Genomic DNA, 11812 nt, shown 5'->3' with positions numbered 1-11812 from the left:
AGGTGATATTACCGGCTTTTTGTAAATGCCGTATTTTTTTATAACTTTTACCGGCATTTTCAAAATGCCATTTTTATATCTTGGTCTTTTCTTTTCTTTGCTTTTACTGGCATTTGTAAAACGCCGGTACAAGTTTTTTTTTTTTTTTTTTGCCAATTTTCATTTTTAATACACAATTTTTTCATTAACAAACTATCCTAACCTAGTACCATTTTTGATAACACATTTCCTGCATATTGAATTGTAACTATCCAAAACAATTTGAAGTTCCACTACCGAAACCAAAATGCAAGTTCCGTATATAAGCAAATTGGACATCGTAAAGACATTTCTCAAAGCAACAAAAAATAACAATGCTAGGCTTTGAATACCAATGTGAAAATCAAACCCAAAGCGTCAAAATATAAGTTTCAATTGCATGTGTATCTCCAAAAACAAAAGATCATACTAACCAAAGCAACACAAATACCCAAAATATGCTTTTGGTCGTGAACTCCAAAACATAAGCAGTTTTCATAATCAAGAAGATTTCCCGTCATTCCTATTGCATGTCTTCCATGTCCGTCTATGTCCTATCAACCTGCAAATACAAGAAACAATTACACGTTTATACAGAGGTGTGTGGGTATCTATACAATCAGTAAGTGCAAGAAACTAAATGCAAGAAAAAGGATACAAGCATCAAACATATCCTAGTTTAAAGATAAAGCACATAGGGCATCAAACATATCCTAGTTTAACTTATTTGTAGTAGTGCTCCTGATCAAAGCGCATAGGGCTTCTAGACACTGCACCCAGCAAACTGCGCCACACCCAACCAGAGGAAGGACAAAAGAAAAAAGGGAATGACATTATTCGCTAGCTTTTCTCTTATCTTTGCTGAGAAGCATGCCAAATTTTAAACGGACAAGATATCAGTAAATCCAAATCTAGGACTGTCAACATGATGATATAAAATTGAAGGTCAAAATCCTTAAAGCAAAATGCTAATATTGAAACATAGTGTTCCAGGAACTCATTTGTTGCATTTAGATGCATCTGAACACCTTTATGAACAATGAACACTAGCTAGTATATAAACATTACAATTAACACGCATTGGTACACATGAAAATTACAACACACAATAGCATTGCCTTGCATTGCAGCTGGGCAACAAGTTAAAACCTCATGCACTGGGTTTATAAGCCAAAGCAGACCTAGCGGACCAAAAATAATAACCCGATAAGAATGAAACGGAATGAAATTCAATTCATATTCCATAGAGGTCACAATAGCTATGTTCTCCTATTAAAGATAACAAAGAGGGATAAGAATGCCGGCAAATAGATGTCAAAGTCAAACACTCGCAAGATGGAACATCAAGAATACACTTTCAAACCTCAGAATTGCTACATGTACACATCCCCCAAGAGAACGCACACCAAATCCTGTTTCATAGTCGCACCTAATGGCTGAAGTAGCTCCTCCACAAATCTTTCCTCAATAAAGGCCATGCCTTCCGATCAGCCAACACATTTTATGTCCACAAATCTTTCCTCAATAAATTTCTAAACCTACTGTTTCTTTGCACTTAACAATTGATACAAGTTTGATTGAAAACAAAAACAACTAAGCACATATCAATTCAAAACCCAGTAATCTTATAAACCAAAAACAAAGAAATGCAACTCCAACTATCCATTGCACTACAACTGGACTTAAATCTGGACTAAAAACAGCATTAAAACAACAATAAATCCACATTACCAAGCCTAACAATGACTGAGATTCAAACTGCAAGAAATGGAAAAGAAAAAGACAACACTTGCACTAATATTCAACATGCAACAACTGGAAAAAAAGTCAGCACTTCAAATGCTATAAAAGTGGTCAAATACTGCTCAGTTCAATACCATGCACTTCAAGAAACTGCAAAAAAAAACTGCCCAAAAACTGAACATAGCATATTTGATTATCTGCATGGACAAGTTAACTACCTTCTGATCTTTTCATCATAAAAACCTGTAGAAAGTTCAAAATGGTGATCCAGTTTTTGGTTATGGAAGCCCTTGCAAGTCTCTCTGCAGTTTGGGAGCTGAGCAAACTAGAATTACGTGAAAAATAGTACGTTGAGTTTACGAAATGGTGGAGGTTCAGAAAACAGTCATGGGGGATTTCAAAAATGTTCCTTTCTGGTGGTGGCAGACAGCACCGGTACCCTGTAGTGTTTTAGGTGTAACTCGCATTGGAAACTCCAAACGATGCACCAATTATTGGATTAGAACCTAGGTCGATATAACAGTACAAGCATATGCATGGGTCGGGTTGGGTGGGTTTAATGTGTATTTTGCAACCAACCCGTCTTTGGAAGGTTTGCAAATTTTTAACCTGCAGCCAATTCACCAACTTTCAAAACCAGCGGGCTGGTTGAGTTTCTTGGCGGTTTCAACTCAGCGGGCAAGGTTAGAATAACTTAATCATTTGTTTTTTTCTTATCCCAAGTCTCTGGTTGTTCACAACCTATTTAATATAAGCTCAAAAAGAAAATCTCTTCTAAAGACAAACCATAGCTAATGGGCATCTACATAAATCTCTATCTAACCTAACTCATAAACACCCATAGCTAATGGTCATCTAAACATGTTAGCCATTTAGGTGGTGTCACGAGGCACAGAGGAGCTTCACCAATGTACTCTGATTACCTTGATTAACAATAGTTAGCCTGTGGTTAAGATTAATCAACCACAACTGGGGATAGTTTATGACACTTGCTTAATCATGCCTACCTGTCCTTAATCACAAGATACTCAAGTAGTTGTTCACAACCTAATGAATCAAGATAGATTGTCGTTCAAGGTTCAATTCATAGCAAACAATAAAAAAATTTCGTTAAGCACGTTGATTAAGAAAGCAGAGAGCAGGAAGCATGTATGACACTTCGATACGACTCTTCAAGAGTAGAATAAAGGGCTGTTTGTTTGACCGGATATGGGCATCGGATTGAACTACATATCCAAAGCAACTACGCATTTAGGGTTCCTCAAAAGATTTTGCCCTGGACTAAACATCCATTGGATATACAAACTCGCAAAGTGTGGGATACAAAGACCATGCAGGGTGTGGTATTATTAATCCGATCACATTTGTCAGTTGAGATAACATATCTAATGGGATATCCATTCACTACTAGTCCTTTTGATCAAACTGGCCCTAAGGGCATCATTCCATGCCCAAGTCACTATGTAGAGCACTACCATGGGCGGAGAATGATAGGGTATGATTTCGAAGTAATACTTCAGGCTTTACAACGATTTAAATCTTTTGCTGTAGTGACCAATGTGTATTTTGCTAATCAGTCATTTGCGAAAGCATTTGCATCAATAAGATGAAGCAAGTATTTATGTTGAGCTAATGCTATGTTCATTTGTTTACAAACTGAAAAATGCTTTTGACAAGTATCTATTTCTTGCTGACGGAATAGGTAGAATCATTCTGCTTTGGAATGACGATGTTTCGGATGTGCAAGTTGTACTGCAAGTCTGCAAAAGTGTCCCATAAGCAGTTCAGAATTAACTTTACTGCTACGGTTGTCTATTGTTCTAATGCAAGAGATCAAAGAGGGCAGCTCTGGTCTGGACTGAACTCTATTTCTTCCTCCACTACTGATAATAAACCTTGGTTTCTCTTTGGTGACTTCAATATTGTCAAAAAAGAAAATCAAAAGAAGGGAGGTAATGGCATTGCAAGGTGTCAAGATGGAAATGTGCAAATAGCTGGTTGCACAATTGTTTGGCGGTCTTGTACAGCAGAATTATTTCAGGTGCTGGAGGAAGTCATGCTCCATTGCATCATGGCACATCATATCGGGTGAAGTTGTGATAGTGTAGATGTGATTGTGTGTGCAGGTTGTGTCGCTAGCAGGTTCAGTTAGCAAGTTTCTTTGGTATTCTTGGTATTCGGTTCTTGTTATGTCTAATGCATACCTAAGTAAACATGTATTTGAGCAACCATTTTATAGGCTTGTTTTAGAGACCACAAGGCATACGTATTTGGGCTCAAGCTATATATTTTGGCAACAACACAGATCAATCAATATGAGAGGCAGGTGTATTTTCAATCAATAAAATGGCCAACTCTATTCTCATTGCCTCAAAAAGTACGCACCATGAAACCACAATTTACCTGTCCATTGTGCTCCATTAGTGACGGTGTGTGATCTCCATCTCCATTTCCAGCTCCATTTGGTGGAGGCAAAGGATGTCCTGCACTTTTCATATAAGCTGCCACGGTTGCATATTGGTTCTTCAATTGAGTGATTTCATCATTTACGTCTCTTAGCACCTCTTGTCGCAACTCTGCACGCAACTCTGCACGCAACTCTGCACGCAACTCTGCCCCTAACTCAGCATGCAACTCCGCACGCAACTGATCCTTGACACGCTGCTCCTGAGATCGGGTATATCTGGTCCCAAACACTTGACTCGGACAACGACCCAGGCCATAGGTACGCACACGTCCATTCCTATCTGGTTTTAGTACGTTAGTGAATAACTCCTCCCGTAAAGCAGGTGACTCTGAAGACTCAGGAATCTGAGAGGCTCCCTCATTTAGACGACGCTGAAATAAATGAAACCTATCTATAGTAAGTAAAAGAACAAAAGCAAAGATTTTATTATGTAAATAGACATAGGAGAAGCAAACCATTAAAATGGATCTAAATAAATACAAAAATGAATGAAGTAAATATACATACTATGGCCAAAGCTGATGCTTCATCAACTGGTTGTCCATCTTTCTTCGTATGAGTCTTAATGAATACCTGTATACGATCGGGCTCTACTACTACTCCATCCTTAATCTGTGTCAACTTTATTAGCGTACAAAAAACTAAGTGTTTAGTAACACATTTGATATAAATGCATTGAATTAAATTTAGTTTTGAACGTTAGTTAGTTAATTACCTCATCCCTTACACGACAATGGCCTTTCCTCCCACTTGTGTGTCCCATTTTCTGTTCGTGTCTGCTTTTAAGGTTGGTTTTACTACGTCTCTATAACAAATAAAATCCAATATTACTTATCCATGTATATGTGTTCATATTCATTAGAAAGGATAAGAAGAACCGACATGCATCACCTTGGCTGTTTTAGTACCCCAAAATTGCACAAGAACTCTCCATTGATCAGGATCGACCCTATTCGGACAATTCGCCAAACGGTCTTCATCATTATCATATAATTTATAAGTAGTTCTTTTAAGCTCATCTTTCCAATCCTTCCATTTCTTTCCAACGGACATCAGACAATTATGCTTATAAGCATCTGGTGCGGTTGTATTTTCCTGCATACAAGGATATCAACAACTAAACACCGACAATATAGTAGCAACAACATTAGTTCAACTGATTCAGTCTAAGAAGATATATTAAAAAACAATAGCAGCAGCAATATTAGCCCATAATCTGAAATTTTCCCAATAATAAATACCTTAACCTCTGCCCATATGCGCTCCTTGTATGGATATAGCTCCGGAGCCCTCCAATCAGTAAAAGTTAAGGGTGCCAAAGTTGCGTTTCTTGCTAAGATGCCAAGTTGACTTTGTAAGGGACCTGCCGTGTTACCTATTGGTTGATTGTCTTTATTCAATTTAACTTCTAACTTCCCTCCTGTACCCCACCCAACATACGGACGAGCAAAGCCTCTCCCCCTGGGTCTCTGTTGTTGCGAGTTGGGATCTAGTAAAGAATAATATGGAATAATGAACATAAACAAGTAAATGCAAGTAACTGAATAATTTAATTTCCTTGGCAAATAAAAGGTTGAACATCCATATATATTTTTCTTTTGTACATAAATTGGATGTACCTGCTGGAGCAACTGAAGTTCTTGACCCTTCATTGCTTTGTTCTAGCGAGTGCAAGTTTGGAGTAGTGTGACTGCTCATAGAATGTTGATGTGATTCTAGCTCCATGGCTCTCTCATTTATGTGACCTGCCACTTCAATGATTTACTAATAGAAGGAATTCTATGAACGTATGTATGTATGTGCCTGCTGGTATTGGAAAGGCCCATGCACCATGGCACCATGTGTTATATGTGTTGTGGTTGTTTCTAGTGCAAGACTTCTACTAGCATGCATTAAAATCAAGAGAAACTATATGGCACTTCCATTAGATCATTAAGGAGTTAATTTAGGTGGTTGTAAGGACACAAAATTTAGCAATAATAAAACTACTATCAAAGTAATAGGACAATTAGTAAGTTTATTTGAAATTGAAATAAGGTAATAAAACAATTATATACCTTCATCAGATGGGGATTGGAAGTCATGATAGTTTGGTGGTGGTTCATTTCCATGCTGGTCTTGACTAATGGTAGGCAAAGGCTGCAATATAGTACTCATAGGTACAGCCCGACATCGTACTTGCTTTGCTTGCACTTGCGGCTGCGCCTGCAATTGTACCGACTGATTTTCATGATGGTCTTGACTAATGGTAGGCAAAGGCTGCAATATAGCACTCATGGGTGCAGCTTGACATCGCACTCGCTTTGCTTGCACCTGCGACTGTACTTGCTGATTTTCATGTTGGTCTTGATTAATGGTACGCAAAGGCTGCAATATAGCACTCATTGGTCCAGCTGACAATTGTACACGCTTTCTTGTAGTAGCCACCTACAATAAAATTAGAATAATATGATGAATGCAATAAAGTGAAAATTGCTTAATTGGACATAGTGAAACATTAACAAAAAAAAAAACAATTCTTATTTAATATTCCACATAAACATGCATCACCTTACTCAATCGAGCCCCAGAACATTCTTCATCTTCCAAGGAACATTCATCATCTTCGGAGCAAGAACTACTCCCATCCTCACCGTCTCTTGGTTGCCAATCATCGTCACCATTAACAGCACAATCCATCTTGTTTCTTCTCTTTCCAGCAGTTGTACTTTTCTTTAAAAATGGATTTGCCAATTGCTTACACCCCAGAGCTTCGATCTTTGCATAGTTCTCTTGAATTAACTTATTTCTTTTTTCCAAGTAGTTTCTCGTCTCTTGGGCTAATTCCCCAGGCTTGAAAATTATTTTGCCGTCCTTGGCCATCTTTTGCAACAATTATTACAATAGATTAAGACACTATTATAAGCAATTCAGAAAGAAATATAGATATGCATGTGACATTAGGAGCACAACACAACATAATCAAAAATTAAATAACTTTAGTAGCGTAAAAACTAAAGAATAAAAAGGTAGAAGCAAAAACAAGTACTGGATACAAAAAAATACATAACATATGGTCCCACTTTCTAAGAGTGAAAAAACAAGGAAAACATGGCATCATACAAAAAAAAAAAAATTTAATCATCCTTGTCATGATCAATCATCCTTGTCATGATCTCCATCTTCATCATTTTCCTCAAAATCATCATCATCATCATCATCATCATCATCATCAGTACAATCCTCCTCCTCACTATAATCAACCTCCTCCTCATCACTATAATCAACCTCATCCTCATCACTATCTTCTACACCAACATTATCATAATCGTCACCATCTATGTCGTCATCAACTGTTTCTCCTTCCACATCTGTTCTAACCCAGTTAACATCATTATCAAGAGTATATGTAGCATCATCTAACTGTTGACCACTACAAGGCTCAGCTTGGGGACAAGTTATTTCATCTTCTGTAGATTGTTTTCCATTCATGTCGTATGAGTCTCTAGGGGTCATCTTAACAACGACATGCCAATCTTCGTCAATGGGGTCTTGAACATACCAAACCTGTTGCGCCTGAGATGCAAGGATGAATGGTTCATCTGATGTGCGATTGTGTCTATACAAAAGATGCGTAAAATTTACAAGTGTGAACTTGAACTCATCTTGCCTCATTCCTACGTTATTATCCACCCAATCGCATTTGAATAGCACAAACTTAAAGTCATTAGAATATCTCAATTCAATGATATCCCTTAAAACTCCATAGAAAATGACCTCTCCTGTAACTGGGCGTTTATCTCTTGAGCTTGCATAACTTTGTGTGTATGCGGTCAACGATACTCCACTGTTTTGAGTTTTCCTCCTCTCCTCACGCTCCTTGGTGTGAAATCGAAACCCGTTTATAATGTACCCAGTATACCTTCTAGCCCATTTGTCTGGTGCTGAAGCTAACACACTCAGTTCGTTGGATATGTTCGCATTTTTTGTTCGCAGCAAGTCTTGAACCTATATTTTCCCAGCATATATTGTTAGAGAAACTTAGTTACTAATATGGTGATTAGAGATATTCGGAATAGTACTACAAATGTTGACAAGACTTACGTGATCTCTAAACCAATTAGGAAATTGTTCATTGTGCTTCCTCATAAGATCACGCTCACTTAACCGGCGACTATCATTTCTAAGAACTTGAATGTGTTTCCTGCAATTAAAACGACTAGTCATTACATACGCACTACGGTACTATTGTTGAAATATAGTAACAAGTATAATCCATTTCTTACTCTCGGAATGGGGCTACGATATCAGAATTGGCTAGGACATATCTATGTGCCTGCACCCAAGCAATGTTATCAAGCTCAAACAATTTTCCTTTCCCTAAACCACGACCTCCATGCTCACCATCGTAGTTTCGTATTGGTCGACTTAACTTTGTCTCAACATCATGCAAGTACCGTGCGCAAAATGTCAAGCATTGTTCTGTCAAATGACCTTCTGCAATGGATCCCTCTGGATGGCTCATATTACGCACGTACTTCTTGAGTGTAAGCAAATACCTACGATTAACATAAATTTTTAATTAGTGTTGGAAGTTTATATCTATGGTTCATTTTTTCATAAATATGTCAACTAGTAGTCTAGTAGTATATACATACCTCTCAACGGGGTACATCCATCGATAATATACTGGTCCAGCGACACTTGCTTGTTCCGCTAAATGAATGGGTAAATGCTCCATTATATCAAAAAAAGAAGGTGGAAAAATCTTTTCGAGACGGCATAGAGTCAATGCAATTTGCTTTTTAAGATCCTCAAAGTCATTTGGATCCATTACTTTGGAGCATAACCGTCTATAAAAAGTGCTCAACTCAATTATGGCTTCACAAACATGTCTAGGCAATGCCCTCCTCGCAGCCAATGGCAATAGTTGTTGCATAAGAATATGACAATCATGGCTCTTCAACCCTGAAATAGTTGTGTCTTTGAGGTTTACACGGCGTGAAATATTGGAGGAGTAGCCGTCAGGGACTTTAACATTTTTCAACACTTTACAAAATATATGTTTTTGTTCTTTACTCATTGTGAAAGAAGCAGGAGGTAGAAAGACTTTCCCACCAGGCCGTTGTTGAGGATGGAGTGCCGTGCGTATACGCATGACCTTTAGGTCTTGTCGAGCTTTTAGATTGTCCTTTGTTTTCCCCAAAATATTGAGTAGTGTCCCAAGTATATTTTCCAAGACATTCTTCTCGGTATGCATCAGGTCAATATTGTGGCGAATCAAAATATCCACCCAATACTCTAAGTCAAAAAATATACTTCTCTTTTTCCAATTATGTTCTACTCCTTGCTCCATAGTGTTGGCACTTATTCCATCATTAGCATGTACTCGTCTCTTTTTAGGTGCTGTTCTCCCCCTTTCTTCACCCTTCCCAAAATTATTTTGAATGAATTGAACTTGTTTAAAAATATCAGCACCTGAAAAGTAAAGTGGCCTTGGTCTAGTTTCAATAGTTCCATCAAAAGATATGGCTTCTTTCCGAAAGTTATGTCCTTGATCCAAGAAGCGTCTATGGCCCATATAGCAATACTTCCAAAGTTCTTCAACCATAGAGATTGGGTTTCCACATTGCAAGAAGGACAAGCTAGTGCTCCTTTTGTGCTCCAACCAGATAGCATCGCTAATGCTGGAAAATCATTTATAGTTCCCATTAATATTGTCGCTCGCATACGAAACATTTGTTGGGTTGATGCATCAAAAGTAAGCACACCTTCAGTCCACAACTCTTTTAACTCCTCAATCAAAGGCTGCAAGTAAACATCAATATCATTTCCAGGACCATGAGGACCATCAATGAGCAAAGCTAGAATGAAAAATGGTTGTTTCATGCACAACCATGGAGGCAAGTTATACGGCATCAACACGACTGGCCAGGTGCTATGAGTAATGCTCATTGTTCTAAACGGGTTAAAACCATCAGCTGCTAATCCTAATCTCACATTTCGAATGTCTTTAGCAAATTCAGGGTGTTTTTCGTCGAATGTTTTCCAAGCAGGTGTATCAGCAGGGTGCCTCCATTTACCATCATTGGTCCGTCCCTCTGCATGCCATCTCATATGTTTTGATGTTTCCTCTGACATGAAAAGCTTTTGAAGCGCTGGCTTTAAAGGAAAATGCCTTACTTGTTTTGCAGGAATTTGTGTCAGTTTGGCTGTTCCATCATCTAAAAAGACAGTAGATTCTTTATATCGTGATGTTCCACATTTTTCACAATTGCGCAGCCCCTTTTTATCTTTCCAAAACAACATACAATCCTTGGGGCATGCATCAATTTTTTCGTAACTAAAGCCTAAGGCCTCATTAAACTTCTTTGCTTCAGCAAACGACTTCGGCAACGTTTCACGAACTGGAAACGCTTTTCTCAATAACTCAACTAGCATATCATATGAGGTATCAGTCCAACCGCCAAGCACTTTTATGTGCAACAAATGAGTTGTAAAAGAGAGAGCTGTAAATGTCTTACAATTGGGGTACAACTCACGTTGTGCATCTTCAAGCAGCTTAAAAAATTTCTTTGTCTCCTTATCAGGCCCTAACCCCATACTTTCAAGTCCTTCATTGTCTCTAATCCCACCATCTTGCCTTGGAACTCCAAATGCATCATGCACCATACCAATCATATCATCTTGAAAATAAGAGGTTTGATTTGCATCCGATTCATTTCTACTAGATGAAGCTAAAGACTCTCCGTGAATTGTCCATCTCGTATAGTTAGTGTTGAATCCATTTATAATTAGATGTTCTTTCACGCCACTTCTTGTCCCAAATATAAGGTTCACACATTTCTTGCAAGGACAATATATCTTTGAATCTGGATGCTTTTTATCATAAGCAAATTCTATAAAGTTTTCCACTCCTTGTATATAGGTAGGGTCTAGCCTATTCCTTATATGAATCCAGCTCTTATCCATAGGAGTTAACTTTAAAGAACCTGAAATTAATATCATGTCATAGTATTGGTTATAACTCACAATAAGAATGAAACATGGATGAGAGAGATAAAATACATTTTGTTGCAGCACAGAAAACATGCTAGTCTTATAAAAATTACATAGTAATCTCACATCTAACCCCCTATCCCTCTATGGGCGCCGTTTCCTGGTGGGGAAGCTTTGGGTGGTGTGGTGGCTGCTTTCCAATTTCCACAATGTTATCCTGACTGAAGGGTTCTTCTCTCTTTACAAGGGCTTATTGCCCACTATTATGAGTGTGACTCCTTTAGGTGCAGTTTTTTACAGGGTGTATGATATATTGAAATCAGCTTAGCTGCATTCATCTAAGGGAAGGAAAAAGATTCAGTACATGAAGGAACAGGGCAGGAACCGAGTGCTCTAGACTAGTTGGAGTTGGGACCTATCAGAACCTTGCTACATGGGGCTATTTCTGGTGCTTGTGCTGGGGCTAGTACCTATCCATTTGAAGTTCTCCGGAGGCAGCTTCAATTACCAAGTAAAGCAAACAAATTAAGTGCATTGGTGACTTTTGTCAAGATAGTGGAGCGAGGAGGCATTCCAGCTCTCTATGCAGGACTGTGTCCTAGTTGA

General features: G+C 38.2%; 2 protein-coding genes across 2 annotated transcripts; both read right to left on the bottom strand.

Annotated features, from left to right (window-relative positions):
* Window positions 1–277: 277 nt before the first annotated feature.
* On the bottom strand, window positions 278–7090 carry LOC131328455 (uncharacterized). Its single transcript, XM_058361398.1, has 9 exons — window positions 6779–7090; window positions 6286–6655; window positions 5848–5973; window positions 5470–5768; window positions 5120–5323; window positions 4944–5033; window positions 4736–4849; window positions 4165–4599; window positions 278–580 (listed from the first exon to the last, which is right to left on the bottom strand). Exons 1-9 carry the CDS (start codon window positions 7088–7090, stop codon window positions 566–568), a joined length of 1965 nt encoding a protein of 654 aa, XP_058217381.1. The 3' UTR covers window positions 278–565.
* A 273-nt stretch (window positions 7091–7363) lies between these two features.
* On the bottom strand, window positions 7364–11179 carry LOC131328454 (uncharacterized). Its single transcript, XM_058361397.1, has 5 exons — window positions 9945–11179; window positions 8866–9894; window positions 8494–8766; window positions 8312–8411; window positions 7364–8215 (listed from the first exon to the last, which is right to left on the bottom strand). Exons 1-5 carry the CDS (start codon window positions 11177–11179, stop codon window positions 7364–7366), a joined length of 3489 nt encoding a protein of 1162 aa, XP_058217380.1.
* Between the last annotated feature and the right edge of the window lie 633 nt (window positions 11180–11812).

The sequence above is a fragment of the Rhododendron vialii genome, chromosome 6a (assembly GCF_030253575.1).
Source record: "Rhododendron vialii isolate Sample 1 chromosome 6a, ASM3025357v1".
NCBI lineage: Eukaryota > Viridiplantae > Streptophyta > Magnoliopsida > Ericales > Ericaceae > Rhododendron > Rhododendron vialii.
Note: the sequence above shows the minus strand (reverse complement) of the source record. Positions and strands in the feature narration are given on the sequence as shown.